Source organism: Artemia sp. Qi Xiang Cuo, chromosome 2 (genome assembly GCF_049724085.1).
Source record: "Artemia sp. Qi Xiang Cuo chromosome 2, ASM4972408v1, whole genome shotgun sequence".
In the NCBI taxonomy this organism is placed as follows: Eukaryota; Metazoa; Arthropoda; class Branchiopoda; order Anostraca; family Artemiidae; genus Artemia; species Artemia sp. Qi Xiang Cuo.
The window spans coordinates 82,727,420-82,748,844 of record NC_142795.1 but is presented as its reverse complement, the minus strand read 5'-3'; the positions used below and the strand labels follow the sequence as shown (position 1 = coordinate 82,748,844).

At 34.9% G+C, this 21,425-nt stretch overlaps 1 protein-coding gene across 1 annotated transcript in view; it reads right to left on the bottom strand.

Annotated features, from left to right (window-relative positions):
* The window catches only part of LOC148955698 (tyrosine-protein kinase receptor-like), a 49,382-nt gene that overhangs the window by 22,708 nt on the left and 5,249 nt on the right, over nucleotides 1-21,425 (bottom strand). The window contains exon 2 of the mRNA XM_089107888.1: nucleotides 15,455-15,598. Within this exon, the coding sequence (XP_088964014.1) occupies nucleotides 15,455-15,598 (144 nt within the window). The remainder of the gene's footprint in view (nucleotides 1-15,454; nucleotides 15,599-21,425) is intronic.

Below are 21,425 nucleotides of genomic sequence, written 5' to 3'. Positions count from 1 at the left end.
CCGTTCGCTCTCATCATGAAAACATTTCCATAATCCTAGTTCTACACAATCTGTTTCATCAGAGCAAATATATGAGAACCCTTGCTGTGAATTGTACCATCTATATTGTCTACCGAATTGTTCGGTATTCTAGCTCGCTAATTGCTGTCAATAAGCAAATATATCCCGGTGCCCCCAAATTTCTGCTGTCAGCGTAATCTCAGGCGACAAATAAGCCCTACGGGTACATTTTGCTAGGTCTTAATCAGAGCACACCTGAGGATCTACGTGTAGTCAAAGATATTTTTGACAAAAAAATTACTGTATATCTTCCAGTGAGAAGTAGAAAAAGCTATTAGTTGCCATTATGACACTGAAGAGACTACACCAACAACGGCATTTATTTTCCGTTTTAGGCACTTCAAAGCCTCCACTCAGGAAGGCTATACTTAAACATGGTGTTGACAATGATTTCATTAATCTAATATCTGAACTTTGTTCAAATTTAACTGAGGGCAATGTAGACTTGTCAAAAGGTGTTAGATAACAGACAAAGCAACATCGTTCCACTGTACGCGACTTGGCATGCAAAAAAAGGGAAAAAAATTGAAAAGAAAACGTCTCCTTCAAGCGGGCGGTAGTTTTTTTTACACTTTAACTGTCGATAATTGCAGGACTTGTAAACAGTTTTCTCTAGAGAACGGCTAAACCCTATAAATTGACGCCATTTGAACTTGTCCTCTCGCCCGTGGAACGTTTTGAAGACAATCTAAGCAAATTCATTAATGATGAGAATACTGCCGATGACAAAAAGCTAGTTTTACTTCAAGATGCATTGCGACGTGTGGACAAACATAGACCTTATCGTGAGCGATCCGCCACCATCGCTATCACAGATCCCTCTAAACGGAAAATATCTCCTCAGGATACTGTGCAGTCAAAGGAGAAGGAATTGAATTCCATAGTGTCAACAACTGGAAACCTATTGCCAGTGACCTATCGAGAACAGAGTAAAAGAGTATTAGCTTATCACATGTTGGAAACTGCCGGTGATCAAGTTCAAGTTGACAGCGCAGGGAAAAGAATTATAATTCAGGGGAAAAGTTGTAATATAGTTGATTTAATTTGTGATATGGTGACGAATCGTAAAGGACTTTTATCTTTTGACAATAATCTATACACCTTTCTAAATGCATCAAACTTCCCCAAAAGTCTTATTGGCAATAAGCAAATTCTAAAGAAACTAAGAGAATATAGTCCTCCGACAACACCAACGCCACCATTTAAAAAATAAGAAGATTCAATATTGGAAAATACTAGCAGCAGCAGCAGCAATGATTTTATAACACCTATGGCTAGTCAAAAGCGAAGACGGATTGATTTAACTTCGAGTGTGCAAAACGGGAGTGGACATTACACTACGTGTTTGCTTTCGAAATGGTTGAAGTTCTGAAGCATGTCTATGAAAATATTGGTGAAGCGAGAAGTCTAAGTTCCCCCAAAACGCTTTCTAAAGTTGCCTCTGACATATACGGCGGCAGCATATTAAAAAAAGCAAAAAAGTGTCTACAGAATGAACCGAGTTACACACTGCTTCGGAATTGCAGGCTTCGTGGCAAACAATATCGGTAAACTAAAGCCTTCTTCCCTCTGCATGTAATGCCAACGGAACTTGTAACTTTAACCGCGATTCAATAATATCACAATATACCCTACAAATATATTCTAATGTCAATTAGCTTCTTTAGTTGCTCTGACTATGCCGTTCCATTACAATTAAAGAGAGGTTTTGAATTTTCTCAGGCTATATAAAGTATTCTTGAACAGGATTGCTATAGAAAAATTCAATCAGATCGTGGTAGTGAATTTGTTAATCCTCATATGCAAAAGGTTCTATTGAAATATAATACAAAACTTTATCATAGTCACAGCCCGATAAAGGCTGCATTGTCTGAACGATTGATAAGAACGAATCGTCTATTAATTTCAAGATATTGTACACTGAAAAATACACCGGCTTTTATTCATGATTTAGATAAAATCATGGGAATATACAACCAACGACCTCATTATTCATTGTCCAACTCAAGACCTTGGGAAGTTCATTGCAGTGAAAATACATTTGATGCTTTTCTAAAGCAATATTCCAATGGCAATGAGAAGAAGAAGAAATTCAATGTCGGTGATACTGTTCGAATTAATAGAACCACTAATATTTTTGAAAAGGGGAACTATTTATGGAGCACTGAACTTTTTAAAGTGTCCAAAATCCTAGACACTACACCTACCACATATCGTATGTGAGACACCAAAGATGATAAGATTCTCGGCGATTTTTATGAATATGGTCTGCAAAAAGTTAGAAACACTAGTGAAATTTATCAAATTGAAAAGATATTAAAGAGTCGTACTCGTAGGGGCAAGAGACAGTTGCTTGTTCGCTGGCTAGGATACAACTCTGATTTAGATTCTTGGGTCAGTGTTGAAGATATTAACAATGCCCAATGATTTCTATGTGACTTTCATGTCCAATATTTCTGATCCTCTCTACAATGGCTTGAATAGAACAAGGGATTTTTGGACAAAACTCTCTCCCGGCATCAAATTCGATGACAGAAAGTATGAAGTGGCTCTTGTCGACTGTATTCTCAAAAATGCATACAAAATCCTGAGAAAAGATTATAAATATGAGATAAAAATTAGATCCTATGATTGGCCGCCGCCACCCTCAGGTGATCAAGAACAAATTCAAAAGATCAACTGGATGGATTATCCATATATTGAATTACCCTATGAAGAACTCACCTGTATGAATGATTTATGTCGTTCTATTAATAAAAGAATTTTCGCTCGTAAAGAAAGGAGCTTTTCATTTCAACTATTCAAAGGAGGAGGGCAAGATCTACATTAGTTCACCTATTGCCAACGAAAAAGTTATTCTCAATGATAATCTAAAGGATGTTCTTGGCTTCAAGCTCAATATAATCAACGGTAAAAGTGCCGGAAACACTAATTTCATTTTTGCAGACTACCCGCCTGCCTTCTCCACGGACACATGTATATTTCTCTACGCTTCATTTGTGGAAACATCCCGGGTTGGCAATAGCAATGTCCCTCTCCTACGATTTCTTGAACAGAACACCCATCAAGAATATATTCATCACTTTAATATAAAGTATCTTAAGTATAGCACCTTAAGCATTTCCGATTTGGAACTCCTTGAGCTAACTATCAGAAGTAAGTTAGGTGATCCTCTAGCAATTTCAAAATGTTTAGCCGTAATTGCAGACCATTTTCGACCCTTTGTACAACAACAAGATGTCTAATAGAAAAGTGGTATTTATTTGTCCTGATATTGACTGCCATGTTAATATTCTTGGCCCAAGAAAACAGGGCAATGGAATGGACTATTACAAAGGTCGCTCGTCAATGTCGGGCTAAGGTCTTGGCAGTTGGTTTGCTAAGCTGTTTCGCTCTGCACTAACTCTGGCTAGAAAATATATTATACCGGCTGCGACAGATTTTGCATCCTCTACACAGTACGATTGGAGCTCTGGCAAGGATTAAAAAAAAGTGCTACGGAAAATCTTAGGTCCAGTGCGCGAACCCTTGGTGAGAGATTAAAACAAAATTGAAAAGGTTTAAAAAGGTCGAGAAACAATGCATTTCTCATCAGTTTCTACTCAGGTCACAAACGAAAGACATCACCCCTGTCAAAGAGAAGAAGGAAAAAGCCGACACGTACTGTAAACAGTAGAAGAAGAAGCCCCAGGAAGAGAATTGTTAGATCAAAACTAGATTTCTTTTCCTAAGATGTCCTACCTACCGCATAAGGATTGTCAACCTTCAATCACCTCCTCATTGAATCTATTCAATGCAGAAAATGTTGATGTGAGTGTCAAGCATAGATACTATGAACAATTTTATCCACAGCAACCCCTCTCCAATAGTATCCACTTTCAAATTAATTCCAATGAAGACTACTTTATGGACATGTCTTCGACATTTATAGATTTACAAATAAAATTCCGGAAATCCAATAATACATTGCCAATTCTTGCCGATGGAATATCCTATGAAAATTGTATATTACATAATTTATTTCGTCAAATCAGTGTCTACATCAATGGCACGCTGGTGAGCACAAGCAACAATCTCTCAAATTATACAAGCTATATGCAATTGATGCTGATGACACCCAAGTCATACAAGGAATTGAGAGGCACCTCCAATGGATATGAATATATTACAAATACTGATAGTACAGATGTACTTAAAAACGCTACAACTAGTGAATTAAATCTAGTTGGAAAAATATATCATGATATATTTAATATAACCCAATGGCTACCACCCAATATTAAAATGGATATAAAATTGACGCTTGTACCATCTAATTTCATATTGATAAAAGAACTTGCTGCCAATCCGGATGTGACTCTCTCCCTCACTTCGGCAATACTTCAAGTACGAAAAACAACAAGTTATGAGTTCTGTGGCTTTGGCAGTGAAAAAACTGAGAGCCAGTGGAAATAATGTTAAACGACTTGTTCCTCATACAGTCACCAATCAACGTCATATTACCGTGGGGTCACGTACCTTCACTTACTTATCCTTTATCAATGGTGAAATCCCATCAAAACTCACCTCGTAATTTGTAAGAGGCGTTAGTGCAATAGGATTGTGAACAGGATGTCCATATAAATTCGAGGTGTTTGGACTTTTATCTCCTGTGCGCAGAGTATATAGCGTCCCACTCTACAGTCTATTCTATAATAGATTCCTTAGAACCTTGTATGAGTTGACAAGGCAAGCCCTAGATCATGATTCAAAACTATACGGAAATGATATAACAGAAGAAATGTTTGCTAAAACACATGGTATCATTGTATTGGATTTGTCTGGCACAAAGGATATGAGTATAGTACGTACGGGGAGTGTGCGTTTAGAGTGTACATTTGCCGACCCGTTAGCTGAGAGTATTGCACGAATCTCACTAAATCAATATGAAACCTTGTGGGAAATCACTCCCGAAGGAAGTGTTCTACTAGACTTGGTGCCATGAACATCAGTCAAATAATCAATGTATTTAATATGGATCCCTACATGTCCCAGTACAAATCCTAATGTCTTCCCTTGGACTTCCTTGGAAAAATTCAAAGTGCCAACAATACCCTAAATATTGTTAATTGCAGTCCGTTAACTGTGCACACGGGTCATTGGTTGTGCATCTTTCAAACAATGAAGAATATAGAATTTTTTGATCCTCTTGGCCTACCCTATACATTCTACACACCACAAATCAGCAACTATATTGCGAGCAGTGGGAAAACTATTATTCAAAATCGGAGGAGAGTGCAGGATCTGACGACTAAAAGCTGTGGCTTCCATGCACTACTATATTTTGTTTTCCGATATCGTGGCTATACTTACACGCAGTTTCTAATCATTTATGTAGACAATCCATGTCTGAACGACTTTCTAGTCGAAAAAATCCTCTCTGACATGTATAATATTGATTTCTGTGCCCTAAGAGTAAAGTGCTTAAAAAATGTATGTAAATTTGTTTATTAATTAAATGTATAAATACAACAGTGTCTTTATTCTTCACTTTAGATTTCTTCGGTGTATATGCTACTGTCGTGAACCACTAATGCTGGTAAATCATTTGGATTCACTGTATATTGATCTTGATTGGCTGCAAAGTCAGGGTCACACTTTCTACAGTACAATGTAACTTCATTCTTGTCATATCTCTTTGTATAGTCAATGATACTCTTTGCATTCTTATCATGAAATTCACGAGTTTCAATTTGTCTATTTGAAGCAATATCACATACAGTGTTTTCAAATGGTGAATCACATTCGGTAACTGCCAAATAAAAATCACTTGGTTTGTAGTCATAATAGGCAATGTCGTCACAAAGATGACCTAGAAACCAAATTGTCTTGTTACCCCAACAGTTGAATCGTAGACCAGATTCTTCCTCCCAGAATAATTTAAATCCACGACGATACCAATCTCGTAGAAATAAACTAAAATCAAGTTTGGGATTCTTTCCAATCATACCGGGGTAAGTATTCTCCCACTGATCACATTTGTCATAGTGACAATTGGAACACAGATGTCCTCTAGGGTGAGAGTCACAAATCTCTTCAAGACATGAATTGCATCCTTTAATCTGTACTGCATAACCTCTATGTAATTTGCAAGGATTACATAATTTACACTTTTCATTATAGTCATCAATAATTGTACAATTCCCGCATTGAGACCAACTGCCAAGAGTTTACATGCATAGTGGACATGTATAGAACATTTTTTTGGTTTCCAATGTCAACTCTCTCACAGCTAAAGAGAAACTGATCATCCTCGTTCGATAAATTCAGGGTGTAGGTAAGGTGAGAGGAGTAATTCTGTGACATCACCTCTTTCGAAGGGGAAACCATCTATATTGAATCTATGGCAATATTTTCAAAAGTATATCCACAATATTATTCTGCTTTGTTCCAAATAATATATCAATAAATTGAGTATAAGCATTTGAGTCACATCGACAAAGCATCATACAATAGTCCAATGGGGGAGAATTAGTTTTCATTATAATGTCAAGTGTTCCCCGAGAGAATATCTTGCGTTGAAGGGATAACTCAAGAAAGTCATCATTCAAAATCAAATGTTTGTCCATAAACACCAGATTCGATCTAATTCTCTCTTTCTCGAATTTATTCATTTTTCAATCCTATCACTCTGACTGCTGACTCTAGACTGACCATGATTCATTAGCCTAAAATTTTAACAAAAAGAAAGGGAACATTTTTGATTTCGAAACAATTTTATTCCATAATTACGACAACAACAGTACACAAGAACAATTAGTGTTACAGCTTATTATCTATAATATGTTTCATTAGTGCACTTAAAGCATATTAAACCCTCTTCACAAACACTCTATTAACTTTTCCAGCGAAGCATAATTGATCCTCCATTTTAAATTTGCTCAAGGATATCACATATCTTGCATATACTTCATCCCATTTCAGACATAGCCGTGATCCTCTCGTGATTTCTTGTATTATTGCTACCAACTCCACGATCAAGTTCTAATAGGGTAAACATTCCACTCATCATCAGCAAAAATATATCCAAATGAGTAAAGTCAAACTGTTCTCACTCCTTTGAATTCTATTCACACACTAATAAAAACTATAGCAAAAATCCTTTCCTTTTCTCTGCAATCCAGTCCCGCTAATATTTCCGACTCCCTGATTGGCTTAGAAGGAGAAACGTGATCCTGTTCCCGTTAGAGTCGTGGATCAATACATTCCCTTACTGATTATGTAATCAATTTCTCGGAAATTTAATTACGCAATCAATTTCTCGGAAATCCTCTCCCCTTGATTTATGTAAATCAATTTCTCAGAAATCCACTTCCCCCTCGAGTCCTAGTTCAATACATCTCTTCCCCGTTAATGCGCATGTGCAAACTTCGCCCCGGAGTCATTACACCTAGACGAACAACAACAAATAAATCGACCTTGACCCCATTAGACTCGATCGATAATCCTTGTATAAATTATGTCCCGTCCCGTCAGCGAGAGAGGAGACAGACAGACAGAGAGATAGAGAGAGCAGTTAAGCGTGTTTAGATTAGACTGAACCTGTATTTTAAGGCCTCTGCCTATGTTCCAGTTTTACACTTTTCCTGGTCCTAATTCAACAGGTGACCTTTTCTTGACAGGACTACTATTCCTGTAGTTCTAGCCCTAGTTAGGAATTATAATCTTATTCAAGATAAAAAGGTTTGCCTGCAAGAATAATTTTCGAATTGATGTTTTGATCTCTATATAGTTATCTTTAACTCTTTTCTTCGTATTTTGACCTAAATACTTGTTTCCGTGTCATATAAGTTGCGAAATTTCACCCAACATTTTTCATATCTAATTTTTATCCTTACATAAGATATTCGTTTCCAATTGAAGTAAAATACTAATTTTCTAGTTGAAACAAATGTTCTCTGTGACTAGATTCGTGAAAATTTTAACCAAATCGAGAAAATGTTTTAGGTGTTTATATAAGGTGTCATATTTTGGAGTCTGGGTGGCAAATAACAAAATATTTTACCCTATAGAAGTTTACTTTTTCTTAAACAAATTAGATAGTCATAGTCTGAAGGCTTAGGAGGCTTAAATTTCAAACAAATCTAAAATAAATCTGATCCTTTTGAAGAATTAATTTTTAGGGTTGGTACATCCAATCTATTTTATATAAATATTTTCCTGTTTCAATAAGACTTGATACCGTAGCTTTCAAGGAAAATAAATCCCCCCTCCTTGGAAATGGTAAAAGCGACCATATAAAAGCCTCATAGGGAGACCGTTCTCACTCCAACATATCTTGTCTACTAGCATAGATTTTGCTGTACTTTTTTCATCTTTTAAAATTAATAACAGATTGCCCCAGATTTTGAGCAAAGTCTTGGAAAATTGCACTGCTAGCCTTAAGGCAAAAACAAATTTTCTAATGTAATATTTCAATACAAAAATGTATGGTATATTACCTCCCATAAAAATTGTCTTCTGCCACTCCAGTTATTCTCAAGTCTGGCACACCTCTCTGTACGGTTCGATTTCACTTGAATAATAATGCGTAAGCTGTTAAGACTTTATTAAAAAGTCAATTTTGACCAGCATTTTTTGGTAAGAAAATTTTTAAAAATATCTAATTGTGAGGTTGGCCGTATTTGTGACCATTAAATAAAAAAAGTTTTTTTAAACTGAAAGTAAGGAGAGACATTTAAACTTAAAACGAACAGAAATTATTCCGTATATGAAAGGGGCTGTCACCTCCCAAACCCTCGCTCTTTACGCAAAATTTTTTTTTATTGTTTTAAAAAATAGAGTTTGTGAGAAAGAGTCAAACTTTAGCGTAAAGAGCGAGGCGTTGAGGAGGGGACATTCCCTTTCATGTACAGAATAATTTCTGTTCGTTTTAAGTTTTAATGTCGCTCCTTACTTTCAGTTAAAAAAAAACTTGTTTTTTATTTAATTTCTGAACGGTTTTGAATTAATGCAGGTTTTGATTTTGGCTCACCATACATGAATAATTAAAACAAATTTTGCATATTAATTTTACTTGTTTTTGGCTAAATGGGTTTCTCGAAAGTTGTTTAATTTTATTGAACGAGGTAGGGAGGCATGTTTAGACAAGATTCCTTACAAACTGGCCGTCTAATGTTTTTAATAGAAAAACATTGTGGGGGAGTTTATTACCTGGGGGCATATTTAGACAAGATTCCTTGCAAACATCTAAGGCTATTAATAGAAAAACATCGGGGGGGGGGAAAGAAACAGGCGGTGGCATTGGCTAGTAACTCCATTTATTATCAAAAATATCCAACCCAACAATCACATCCAACAAACAACAACCACATAAACAACGAACATAACCAACAATCAACAAACATAACCAACAAACCAAACAAACATAACTAACAAACTACATAACCAGCAAGCATAACCAACAACCAACGACCAACATAACCAACAACCAACAAACATAACCAACAAACCACATAACCAACAACCAACAAACAAGCCACATAACCAACAATCATAACCAACAACCATAAACAACAACCATTAATCATATCCAAAACCATGACCAACAATCAGCAAACATGTCCAAAACCATATCCAAGACCAACAACCATTAATTGTAACGAACAAACGTAACCAACAATCATAACCAACAACCATTAATCATAACCAAAAAACAAAACCAACAACCATAACCAACAATCATAACCAACAAACATAACCAACAACCATTTATCATAACCAAACATAACCAACAATCATAACCAACAAACACAACCAACAAGCAACATGCAACAGTAATAACCGACAACCAATAAGCATAACCAACAAACCATATAACCAATAACCGTTAATCATAACCAACAAACATAACCAACAGCCATTAATCATAACCAACAAACATAACCAACAACCATTAATCATAACCAACAAACATAAACAACAACCAGCAAACAAGAACCATTAATCATAACCAACGAACATAACCAACAAACAACAATAACATCCAACTTTAATTTCCCTGTGTAATCTGGTACCTGTGTCCTTAAAAGCCGTGAGGGGTCATTACTACTGGGGGGGGGGACTAAGGACGTCAGAAAGGCTAATAAAAGTCAGATTAGCCTAATAAAGGCACTTGCCAGGAACGTTGAAAATGGACTAGAGCAAGTTAGAAGTTATTAAAAGAAGTTGGATGGGACCAAAAGAGGCTGGAGGAGACCAAAAATATTGGAAAGGGACTCAGACAAATATGAATCTGCCAAGGAAGTTTAAAGGCAGTTTAAACAGAAGTTTAAACAGAGGTGACTAAAGGGGCTGAAGGAACTCCAAAAAAAACCCACTAGAGTGAAAGTTAGAAGGGACTAAAGAAGAATGGGGGAACCATTGACCTTGAAAAAGGACTAGAGCAAGTCAGAAAGCAGTAATGACAGCTGAGTGGGAATAAGGGAGACTGAATAGGACCAAGCACGCCTAAAAGAACTGTCAAAGTTGGAATGGCCTAAGGGAAGCTACATAGGACTATAAAAGTGACAATAGCGTAAGCAAAGTTGCAAGGAACTAAAGAAAATTCGGAAAGAACTAGAGCAAGTTGACGGTAGTGAAGGAATTCGGCTTGCATTGCAGGGTGTCAATTGGGACTAAAGGAGGACGAATGAGACCAAGAACTTTGGAAAAAGGCTTATGGAAGTTTGAATAGCGTAGGAAAAACCGGAGAAGGTCAAGAATGTCGGACAGAGAATAGAGCAAGTCGGAAACTACTAAAGTAAGTCGTATCGGACCAAAGGGGGCTGAAGGAGACCAAGAAAGTGGGAAAAGGACTAGAGCAAGTTAAAAGCTATTAAAAGACGTAGGATGGGACCAAAAGAGGTTGGAGGAGACCAAGAACATTGAAAAGGCTGCAAAACATGTTTAAAGGCAGTTTAAAGAGAATTCTAAACAGAAGTGACTAAAGGGGGCTAAAGGAACTCCAAAAAAGACTAAAGTGAAAGTTAGAAGTGACTAAAGAAGGCTGGGGGAACCATGGACCTTTAAAAGGACTAGAGCAAGTCAGAAGGTTGTAATGAAAGCTGAGTGGGACTAAAGGAGACTGAATAAGATTAAGCACGTCTAGAAGAACTGTTAAAGTTGGAATGGCCTAAGGAAGGCTGCATGGGACTACGAAAGTCACAATAGCGTAAGCAAAGTTGCAAGGAACTAAAGAAAAGTCGGAAAGAACTAGAGTAAGTTGACGGTAGTGAAGGAAGTTGACTGGCATTACAGGGTGTCAGTTGGGACTTAAGGAAGATGAATGAGACCTAGAACTTTGGAAAAGGGCTTATGGAAGTCGAAATAGCCTAGGAAAAACCGGAGAAGGTCAAGAACATCGGAAAAAGACTAGACCAAGTTGGAAACTACTAAAGTTAGTCGTATCGGACGAAAGGGGGCTGAAGGAGGTGAATAAAATTGAAGAAGGACAACAGAAAGTCGGAAGGCCTTATAGGAAGTCTGAAGAAAGTAAAGGAAAATGGATGGGAGTAAAGGAGGCTAAGGCAGACCAAGAACGTCGGGAAAGACTTATGAAAGTCGGAAGAGCCTAAACAAAGCTTGAGAAAACTGAAAAGAAAGTCAGAGAGAGAGAAATACAGAAGGTAGTAAAGGAAGTCGGGTGGACTAAAGAAGGCTGGAGGAGACCAAAAACATCGAAAAAAGACTAAGAAAGTTGGAATAGTCTAAAGGAAGATGGAGGAGATCGATAACGTCGGGGAAGGACTGTGAAAGGCAGAATAGCATAAGCAAAGTCGAAAGGAGATGAAGAACGCAATAAAAACTAGAGCGGCTCGGAAGGCAATAAATAAGGTAAGAAGGTAGTAAAGGAATTTGGATAGTACTAAAGGAAGCTGGAGAGATCAATAAGATGGAAAAGGGATTAAAGTAGATCAGGATAACCATAGAGATGTTTGAAGGAAATAAGAAGGTTGAAAAGGACTAGAAAACTCGGAAGGCAGTAAAGGATGTCAGAAGGGGCTAAAATAAGACTCAAACACCTTAAGGAAATTGGAAGGGCCACAGAAATTTGACGGGACTAGAGAAGTGGTCCAGGTAAACCGCGTGGGGTCTACGTTGGCGTGAAAAATCTAGTTTCGATAGTGGATTTCTATAATGTTTGCTTGACTTAACCTATCAATACAGGCCAATAATATTTTAAGAAGCTCAGCAAGTGTTACTTGTAAATACAGTAATCGCAATTCAATGTTCCATCCACAAACAACACCTGATAGCGTACAATTTTAGTGATAGATTGCACTAATTGCTTCCAATTGAGATTAATACATTCAGCAAAACAAGAAGCAATTCATTGAACACGTTTCTATTTACAGTCGTGCGATGAAAATGATGAAGACTTCCGGCGATTTCCCTTGCATACTGAAGTATTTTATTTGTCAATATGTGCATGTTTAAGAAGATTTTATTGATTTTTTAAACCAGTTTTAGAATTTCTGGAAAGTAAAGAACCAGATTTAAAACAAGTCTAATTAAAAATTTCATGACATTAACTTTCTTTCATCTGTAATCTCTGAAAGTTCCATCCAAATAAGTCTATCAAATGCTGAGACGTCGAACATGTATTGTTCTAACCCATTTGTCCCTAATTCGATCAAGAGTAAACTGAAATTTTAGAGTATGCTCATATCAAGTTTTCACGGCAATCCAACTTTTGAAGTTTTTATATTCAGGCTTGGTTAGTCTATATCTTAAAGATTTTATTGTAATTAAAAAATTTTTGTTTGATATCTCTGAGACATAATCTCTTTTGTGATATTAAAATTAAAATCGAAACCAGATAGAATTTTGTGGACCCCCTTTTACTAATTCTGAACCCCTATTTTTTTGTCACACAAACGTAGACCCCCGTCAAGCTTCCCGTCCACCCCTGGGGGTCCACCTGGACCACTTTGGGAATCACTAGACTAAAAGTAAATTTGTGGATTTAGTTCAACATTTCTCCCATCAACACTCTCTAAGAAATTTCGTCGAAATAAGTCCTTCCTATGCCGAGATATCAAATAAACATTTTTCTTAATGGTTAAGAGTTATATCCCTTTTGGGTTCGTGGTAATCAAAATGTTGAAGCTTTCAATCAGAATTTGTTAAGCTATGTATTGAAAAAACTTATTATGTCATTAGAAATGTTCAGATGCCAGATGGAGGATAGCTTTTAAAGAAGAGCTCCATAGTTGTCTATTCAAAGGGTGTAAGCACCGCAATCGCGTTTGAAATAACACCTGACTCACTACCAATGAGTATGAGGTCTGCTTTACCGAGAAGCGCAAGCGAGCTTGTTGCCGACTCTTTCAAATCTTGTAGAGTTTGCAACATAGTGAGAAGCAAATTCCATCTAGTGGTGACATCAGGTTGTAGTTTTTTTTATGCAAACAACGTCAATAGAGATTTGAACCTGTCGCAACTTGTCGGTAGCCACAACACTACGTCTGAAAAAGCTGACAATATTTCTAGCCTTTTGGACGAGAGGCAACAATATTCTGTAGTATCATTAATAGCACCCCCCATATCAAATTTAGAGTATGTGCAAAGCATGAAACATGCGTCCATCCTGTGCCAACTTGGGATGCAGTATCCTTTATGGCCCGAAGTACATTTGCTTCATTATCAGTTACTATATATATATAGTTACTATATATTTATATATATTATACATGTATAGTTACAATAAAGCTAGATTACTTTATCTTAATTTATCTGTGACAGATAGCTCCTCTTCCTTGACAGAATTTTTCAGACTGAGAAAATTGACCCTGTCTGATCGGCTAGTTTGGCTTTGATAACATTGAAAACCCGAACTTTTCATTTTAACATCATTTGTTGTCAACTTTTCATTCTCAGTTGGTAATAATTCATACGTATCTGACGGAAATGAATGGGAGCCGGGAATGAATTATTGCGAAAAAGATGTCAGGGTAAAATGTAAGATAAGGATAAATAAAATCAATTATAGATGAAAGAATTCAATCCTGCAAAGAACCTCGAAGATTGTTGCTAAAAATTTGCAGAATTTTCATGCGGTGGATATTTCGCGGAGAATATAGAGGGTTAGAGACCCCTAAAAAATATCGGTTTCGATAATACGTTTCGATATCGATATTTGGTCCGATATATCGATATCAAATATTACCCAACACTACATTCCAGAGGGAGGTTCAAACTTCCTACTGTGAATGAATTAAAACTAGAATTAATTCGCCTGGTCCGTCCATTGTATATAGGTAGGTGTTGCTAGAGTGATATCTAGGGGATAACGATCAGACATTGTGTACCTCAGTGCCGCTAGTGCTGTTCATCCAAAAATGTGCTTTTCCTTGATTTTCAAAGTGTAGGACGTGAAGTCTCTAGCTTAGGGTTTTCAACAATAGCAATTTCAAAAGCTTATACTTTATATGGGTTTTACGTCTTTTCGGGGGTTTCAGGCTTTTTCTTAAATTCTCAAAACCTTTTTTAAGTGACTGGAAATTACTATTCTGTTCAATTTGAATACAAGTTATCATGCTTAATTAGTGTCCATTATAAAACTTTTCAAATTGAACAGTTATACGTATAAAATTGCTTTTAAGATTTTGCTTACTATGATCCGTTGTTTGCTCTTTACTAGGTTATAATTACTTTCCAATCATCTGAATACCGAAAAGGACTCATTAGCCTCGACTAAATACGTAAGGATTAAACAAGGATCTTTGTTGCTAATTTAGAAGGCTCAAGTCTAATATCAAAGATATTGACGCTTAGGTTGCTCTACATCTATGAACCAAGGATCATTGCTGCTACAATAAGTTACGGGGTCTTGACATAAGATGTCAAATTATTACTACACTTTAAAGAATATATTAGCTTGTTTGATAAAATTGCAAATATCATTGAACCTTTTGGAAAATTCTTATGCATATTTTCCTTGTTTATTGCTGAAAAGAGCTTTGTCTTAAAATAAAAAAAATAAAAATAAACAAAAACTTCAACTAGAAATTCCAGAACTGAATTAGACATGTCAAAGGTGTATCACGCATAGTATGTACCTTTATACATGTTTAATGGTCCTGTTATTAAAGTTTTGACAAGTTTAATGTAACTAATCTTAAGTAGTTTTTTTTTCTGGCGTGGGATTGGTAACATAGGAAGAATCCCCTTATACATTGGAATTTCTATTTGATATGCAACATAGAACATCATATCAGACAAAAAAAATCTATTTGGTAAGTACAGTCAAACGGCATTCATGTGACAAGGACAGAGGTATGAAAAACATAGAGCTTATGGCACTTAGGATAGAAAAATTGTACTTACGGACTTAAACCAATAGGCCATTAATTTAAGAAAAAAAAATGCTTACTACACTCTTTCCCTTCATCTGAATGATCCGGACAATCTTTTTTCAAGTCACACACTCTATCCCGACTCACGCACCAGGAATCAGAACATTGAAACATCTCCGGCACACCACTATCAACTTCGCAGTCAACTCTGGAGGGTAATTCTGAAAAAAGAAAAAAGAACTGTTCAATGGTTATATGGAAAATAAATTATAGTACTAAGAGCCCAGGGTTTGTCAGGGCACTGGCAATTGCGACTCTGCAGGCTTGTATATAGCTGTCTCTCTGATTAGGCATTAGCATAATCATCGCGATATTCTTTAGTTTTATGTCACGAGGTTTCAAATCAGATATTATAGCTGAAATAACAGATTATGGCATGAATTCAATTCCTCGTTGCTGGTAATGCACCATATAATCATCCGTTTTATACGATTTATTTTCTCCTGGTCCTCGTTTTGATTCTCGTGTTGCTTCTCTTCTAACTAATATGATTCTATGTGATCATGCCTGTCAGTAGATTGTGCATAATGAATTTGCTTGAAGCTATAGCAATTTGAAATATCATATGGAATTTGCTTGAAGTTATAGCAATTTGAAATATCATATGGAATTTGCTTGAAGCTATAGCAATTCTACAGGGACATTACACCCTTTCAAAAAGATTTACACAATTAATTAAACCTGTATTATATAATCAGCGCGTCTTGTTTCGAGTTTTAATGGACAAGTTTTTGAAAAGCAGACATTTTTTTTTTCTTGTTTTGCATTTGCAAAAATGGGGTAATTAATGAGTGGAAAATTTTTTAATGCTTTTACAATCGGAGATGTTTGATTAACCTTTGCAAAAAAAAGGGGTAATGGGATTTGTGAATTCGAGGAGATGCCATGATTATGTACTGTATAATACACAAGTGATGTTTTGGAGCGTATTGTCAATTTAACTAGAAATGACTGAAAAGTGTTTTGAGGGAGATGGGTTGCATGGAGGGTTGTGTTGCATGAGAGTTCAGTTAAAGGGGGTACAGTTACACGGGGGTTTCGGTTATACAGGGGTTCAGTTACAAGGGGGTTCAGTTGCACGGGGGTTGAGTTAAATGGGGATTGAGTTCCACGAGAGTAGTGCTTTGTCGTGGTTTAGCTTGTCACAGTTTTAAAAGAGCTTTAAAGGGTTTGAGAGACTCAGGTAACTAATTCCGTGGGGTTTCCTTCAAATTGTGGTCATTGAAAATGATATTTGCTTGTTATATAAGTAGTTTTTTTGTATAACTTAATAGATATTAACTGTATGTAAGACTAATATGTAGGATTACGTGTGGTTTTTCTATTAATGATGGTCTTTAAAAACGAAATTTTTGTGTTTAATAAGTAGTTCTTCTATCTTTTAAAAGAGCTTTACGGGGATTGAGAGACTCAGTTACCTGATTCCGTGTGATTTTTCTTTATTTGATGGACATTAAAAATGAAATTTTTGTGTTAAATAAGTATTTTTTGTATATTTTAAAAGATATTTAAGGGGTTTGAGAGACTCAGTTTCCTGATTCCGTGTAGTTTTTCTTTACTAGGTGGTCATTTTTTGTATCTTTTAAAGGATCTTGACGGTGATGGAGACTCTAAGTTGAATGAGTCTGTATTGATGTCACTCACTTTGTGGTTATTAAAAACAAAATGTGTGGGGGTATACAGACGATTTTCTAAATGAATTTTTTTATTTACTTTGTTTTTTATACAAATATGCCGATTTACGTGATATGTTCGTTCACATAGTAGTCGTTTAAAACGAAATTTTTGTGTTAAGTTAGTAGTTCTTTTATCTTTTAAAATAGCTTTACGGGGTTTGAGAGACTCAGTTGCCTGATTCCATGTGGTTTTTCTTTACTTGGTGCTCATTAAAAACAAATTTTTATGTTAAATAAGTTGTTTTTTTATCTTTTAAAAGTGCTTTACGGGGATTGAGAGACTCAGTTGCCTGATTCCGTGTGGTTTTTCTTTACTTGATGGTCATTAAAAACAAAATTTTTGTGTTAAATAAGTAGTTTTTGCATCTTTTAAAAGAGCTTTAAGGGGTTTGAGAGACTCAGTTGCCTGATTCCGTGTGGTTTTTCTTTACTTGGCGGTCATTAAAAATGAAATTTTTGTGTTAAATAAGTAGTTTTTGTATATTTTAAAAGAGCTTTACGGGGATTGAGAGACTCAGTTGCCGGATTCCGTGTGGTTTTTCTTTACTTGGTGGTCATTAAAAACGAAAATTTTGTGTTCAATAAGTAGTTTTTGTATTTTTTATAAGAGCTTTCCGGGTTTTGAGACATTCGGTTGCCTGATTTCATATAGTTTTTCTGTAATTTATTTTCAGTTTCTGCATCTTTTAAAAGAGATTTAAGAGGAGGGAGAGACTCATTATACAGATTACGGGTGATTTTCACTCAAATTGCTGTACTTAAAAACAAAATTGTTGTTTTATATCATTATATGGTCTAAAATTTACTTTTTAGGGAAGTGTTTTGTTAGAATCTGATGCCTATTTCCGTGTGGTTTTTCTTTACTTGGTGGTCATTAAAAACGAAATGTTTTTGTTAAATAAGTAGTTTTTGTACCTTTTAAAAGAGCTTTACGGGGTTTGAGAGACTCAGTTGCCTGATTCCGTGTGGTTTTTTTTTACTTGGTGTCCCATTGAAAACGAAATTTTTATGTTAAATAAGTAGTTTTTGTATCTTTTAAAAGAGCTTTACTGGGTTTGAGAGACTCAGTTGCCTGATTCCGTGTGGTTTTTCTTTACTTGATGGTCATTAAAAACAAAATTTTTTTTTTAATTAAGTACTTTTTGCATCTTTTAAAAGAGTTTTAAGAGGTTTGAGAGACTCAGTCGCCGAACTCCGTGTGATTTTTCTTTACATAATAGTAATTAAAATCGAAATTTTTGTTTATTTTAAGAATATTTATTTTATATTTAAATATCTATAATTGTTTTGATATACTAATTATAAGGTTTCCGAGGTGACTTTATTTAAATTGTGTCCATTAAAATTTTATGTTTGTGTGTACTAATTAGTTTTTGTAACTTTTAAAAGTAATTTACGGGGATTGATAGACTTATATGACGGAGTCCGAGAGGTTTGCGTATACTTGGTGGTCGTTAAAAACGAACTTTGAAGGTTATATGAGTAGTTTTTGTATAATTTATAAGTGATATAGGGGGTCTCAGAAACTCAGATGACTGATTCACAGTGGTTTTCATGTCCTGGTTGGTAAATTACTAAGTACTTAGTGAGGTTTTGTATGCGGGTTTGTATATTTTAATAGAGCTTGACGGGGGTTGAGAGACTCAGTTGCCTGTTTCCGTGTGGTTTTCCTTTTGTTGATATAATTAAATAACGAAATTTTTGTGTTAAATCATTAGTTTTTCTATCTTTTAAAAGAGCTTTACGGGGATCTAGAGACTCTGATGTCTATTTCCGTGTGGTTTTTTCTTATCATGATGGTAAATAAAAACGTACTTTTTGTTTTAAATAAGTAGTTCTTTTATATTTTAAAAGAGCTTTACGGGGGTTTGAGAGACTCTGTTGCCTGATTCCGTGTGGTTTTTCTTCTTTTCAGTAAAGACACTCGATATCCTAAAAGTTTTTAATTCAAACTTTTTTAAAACTTCGAAATTATTCAACTTTATTTATTTTTTTCTTTTTGTACATAACTTAAAATGTCAAAATATGATTACAGTTCTATCAATTGCGCTCTGTGATTGGTCAGAGACAAGATGTGACTTTCCCACTGGTATTCTATGACTGGTTATTCACACAACCTAATCTATTGCATGTTTTAAATCAGTATTTTTTACGCAGTGGAACGATAAACGCATAAGTCATACCTTTAAAAAAAAGTGAAGATGGAGCATTTTAAGAAAGTGTGTTTACATAACAAGGTTATTTTAGCATTGAATGCTGACAAAGAGAAATATTTAAAGTTTGAAACAAGTACAAGTGGTAGCACTATTGGAAATGTATGCATGCATTGTCATGACAATAAGGAATTAAATTTCTTTGTAATACCTAAAAAATTCAACTCTTATGTTGGTGGTTATACTAGATTGATATCTCCAGAGATGATTGCACTCAAAGAGAATGCCAACATAAAAATAATCATTGATGATAGAGGACAACTCCTTGCTACCGTTGCAGGTAACACATTACCTACTGATACATCCAATCGTCACCTTTCGGGTATTAGCATTCAACGGAAGATCAATAAAATAAAGGCCTACTCTTATACTAATATCGTAAACCATTTCTTGTCTACGTGCCGAAACTGTTACCTGTGTAAAAATAATGTGATAAGAGCCAGAAAAATAAAAAGGGCATTGTCAGAAAATATCACGATGGAATATAAAGATGAATCGATGAAAAACAAAGCACCAGCAAACGTTTCTGCCATTGATCAAACAGTCATTGAACCAAATAATACAAAATACGAAAAGCATATAGATGATAAACCAGTAAAAATTTTGTATTACTAAAAATTTAATAACGATTATTATACTGATGAATATATAAGAGAAGACAATATCTATAATATAAAGAGAGAACATTGTGAACTATTTTATGGAACAGATTCAAAATGTCCAAAGTTAATCATTGATATTAATAGTTTATCGTAATATATTTTTTGTCTTAATATTCTACATTTCGCTATTTCATTAAAAATATATTATTCATTACATTGTTATGTTTTCGTTATTTTTAAAGTAAGCTAGCAGATAAATCGATTAGAATGTCTAATAAAACATCGGAGATATAAGAAAAGGAACTTGCATACATCTATTGTCAGACACATGGGAACAAATTCTTTCTTGAATTCGCCTCCTGGATAAATAAAAAAAAACATTTCATTCAAGAAATTATGACGAAATTCTAAGTAAGCAACAAACTCTTTCTTGAAGTTACCTCATGGATACACAATGCAGAAACTTCATTTAAGAAATTATCAAAAATTGTAAGTAAGTAGCAAATTTATTCAAAAAGATCTTAATATGTTTAAGCAATAAATATACGTATGCTCAACCTATACTTTTTCTTTAGTATATCTTTAAGTATTTTATTGGAGTATGAAGAAATTTCAAGCAAATATCAATGGCTTTATTGAATTCACCTCTTGCTCCCGCTTCCGCCGTATATGTCAGGAAACAATAACACAGTCGCAAGTACTTTATTATGTCGTTACGGTATTAATAACCTGAGCGCACAATAACGAAAAATCCGTATCTAACTTATCATTGTCCTCTAAATAGGTAACACACACTCAAGTTACATCATGGACAAACAATTAAGAAATTTCATTTAAGGAATTATCAAAAATTGTAAGTAATTATAAAATTCTTTATTTAATTAGCCCCATTGTTAAATAAAAATGACAGTTAATTAAAGAAATTATGAAAAAATTGTAAGTAAGTAGCAAATTCTTTCTTGAATTCACCTCCTGGATAAATAAAAAAGACATTACGTTCGAGAAATTATGACAAAATTCCAAGTAAGTAACAAACTCTTTATTGTTTTTATGACTTAGATACACGGTGTAGAAATTTAATTCAAGAAATTATGAAAAAATTCTCAGTAAGTAACAATTTCTTTCTTGAAGTCAACTCTTGGATACACAATACGGAAATTTCATTTAAGATATTATGGAAAAAAAAAAATTTCTTTCTTGAAGTCAACTCTTGGATACACAATACGGAAATTTCATTCAAGAAATTATTAAAATATTTGCAAGTAAGTAACAAACTCTTTTTGTTTTCACCTCTTGGATATACAGTAGATATACTTAATTCAATAAATTATGAAAATATCACAATTAAGTAACTTTTTTTTCTATTTATCAAAAACAATTTTCACTTAGCTACACGATGTAGAAATTTAATTCAAGAAATTGGGAAAAAATTCTCAGTAAGTAACAATTTTTTTCTTGAAGTCAACTCATGGATACACAATACGGAAATTTCATTCT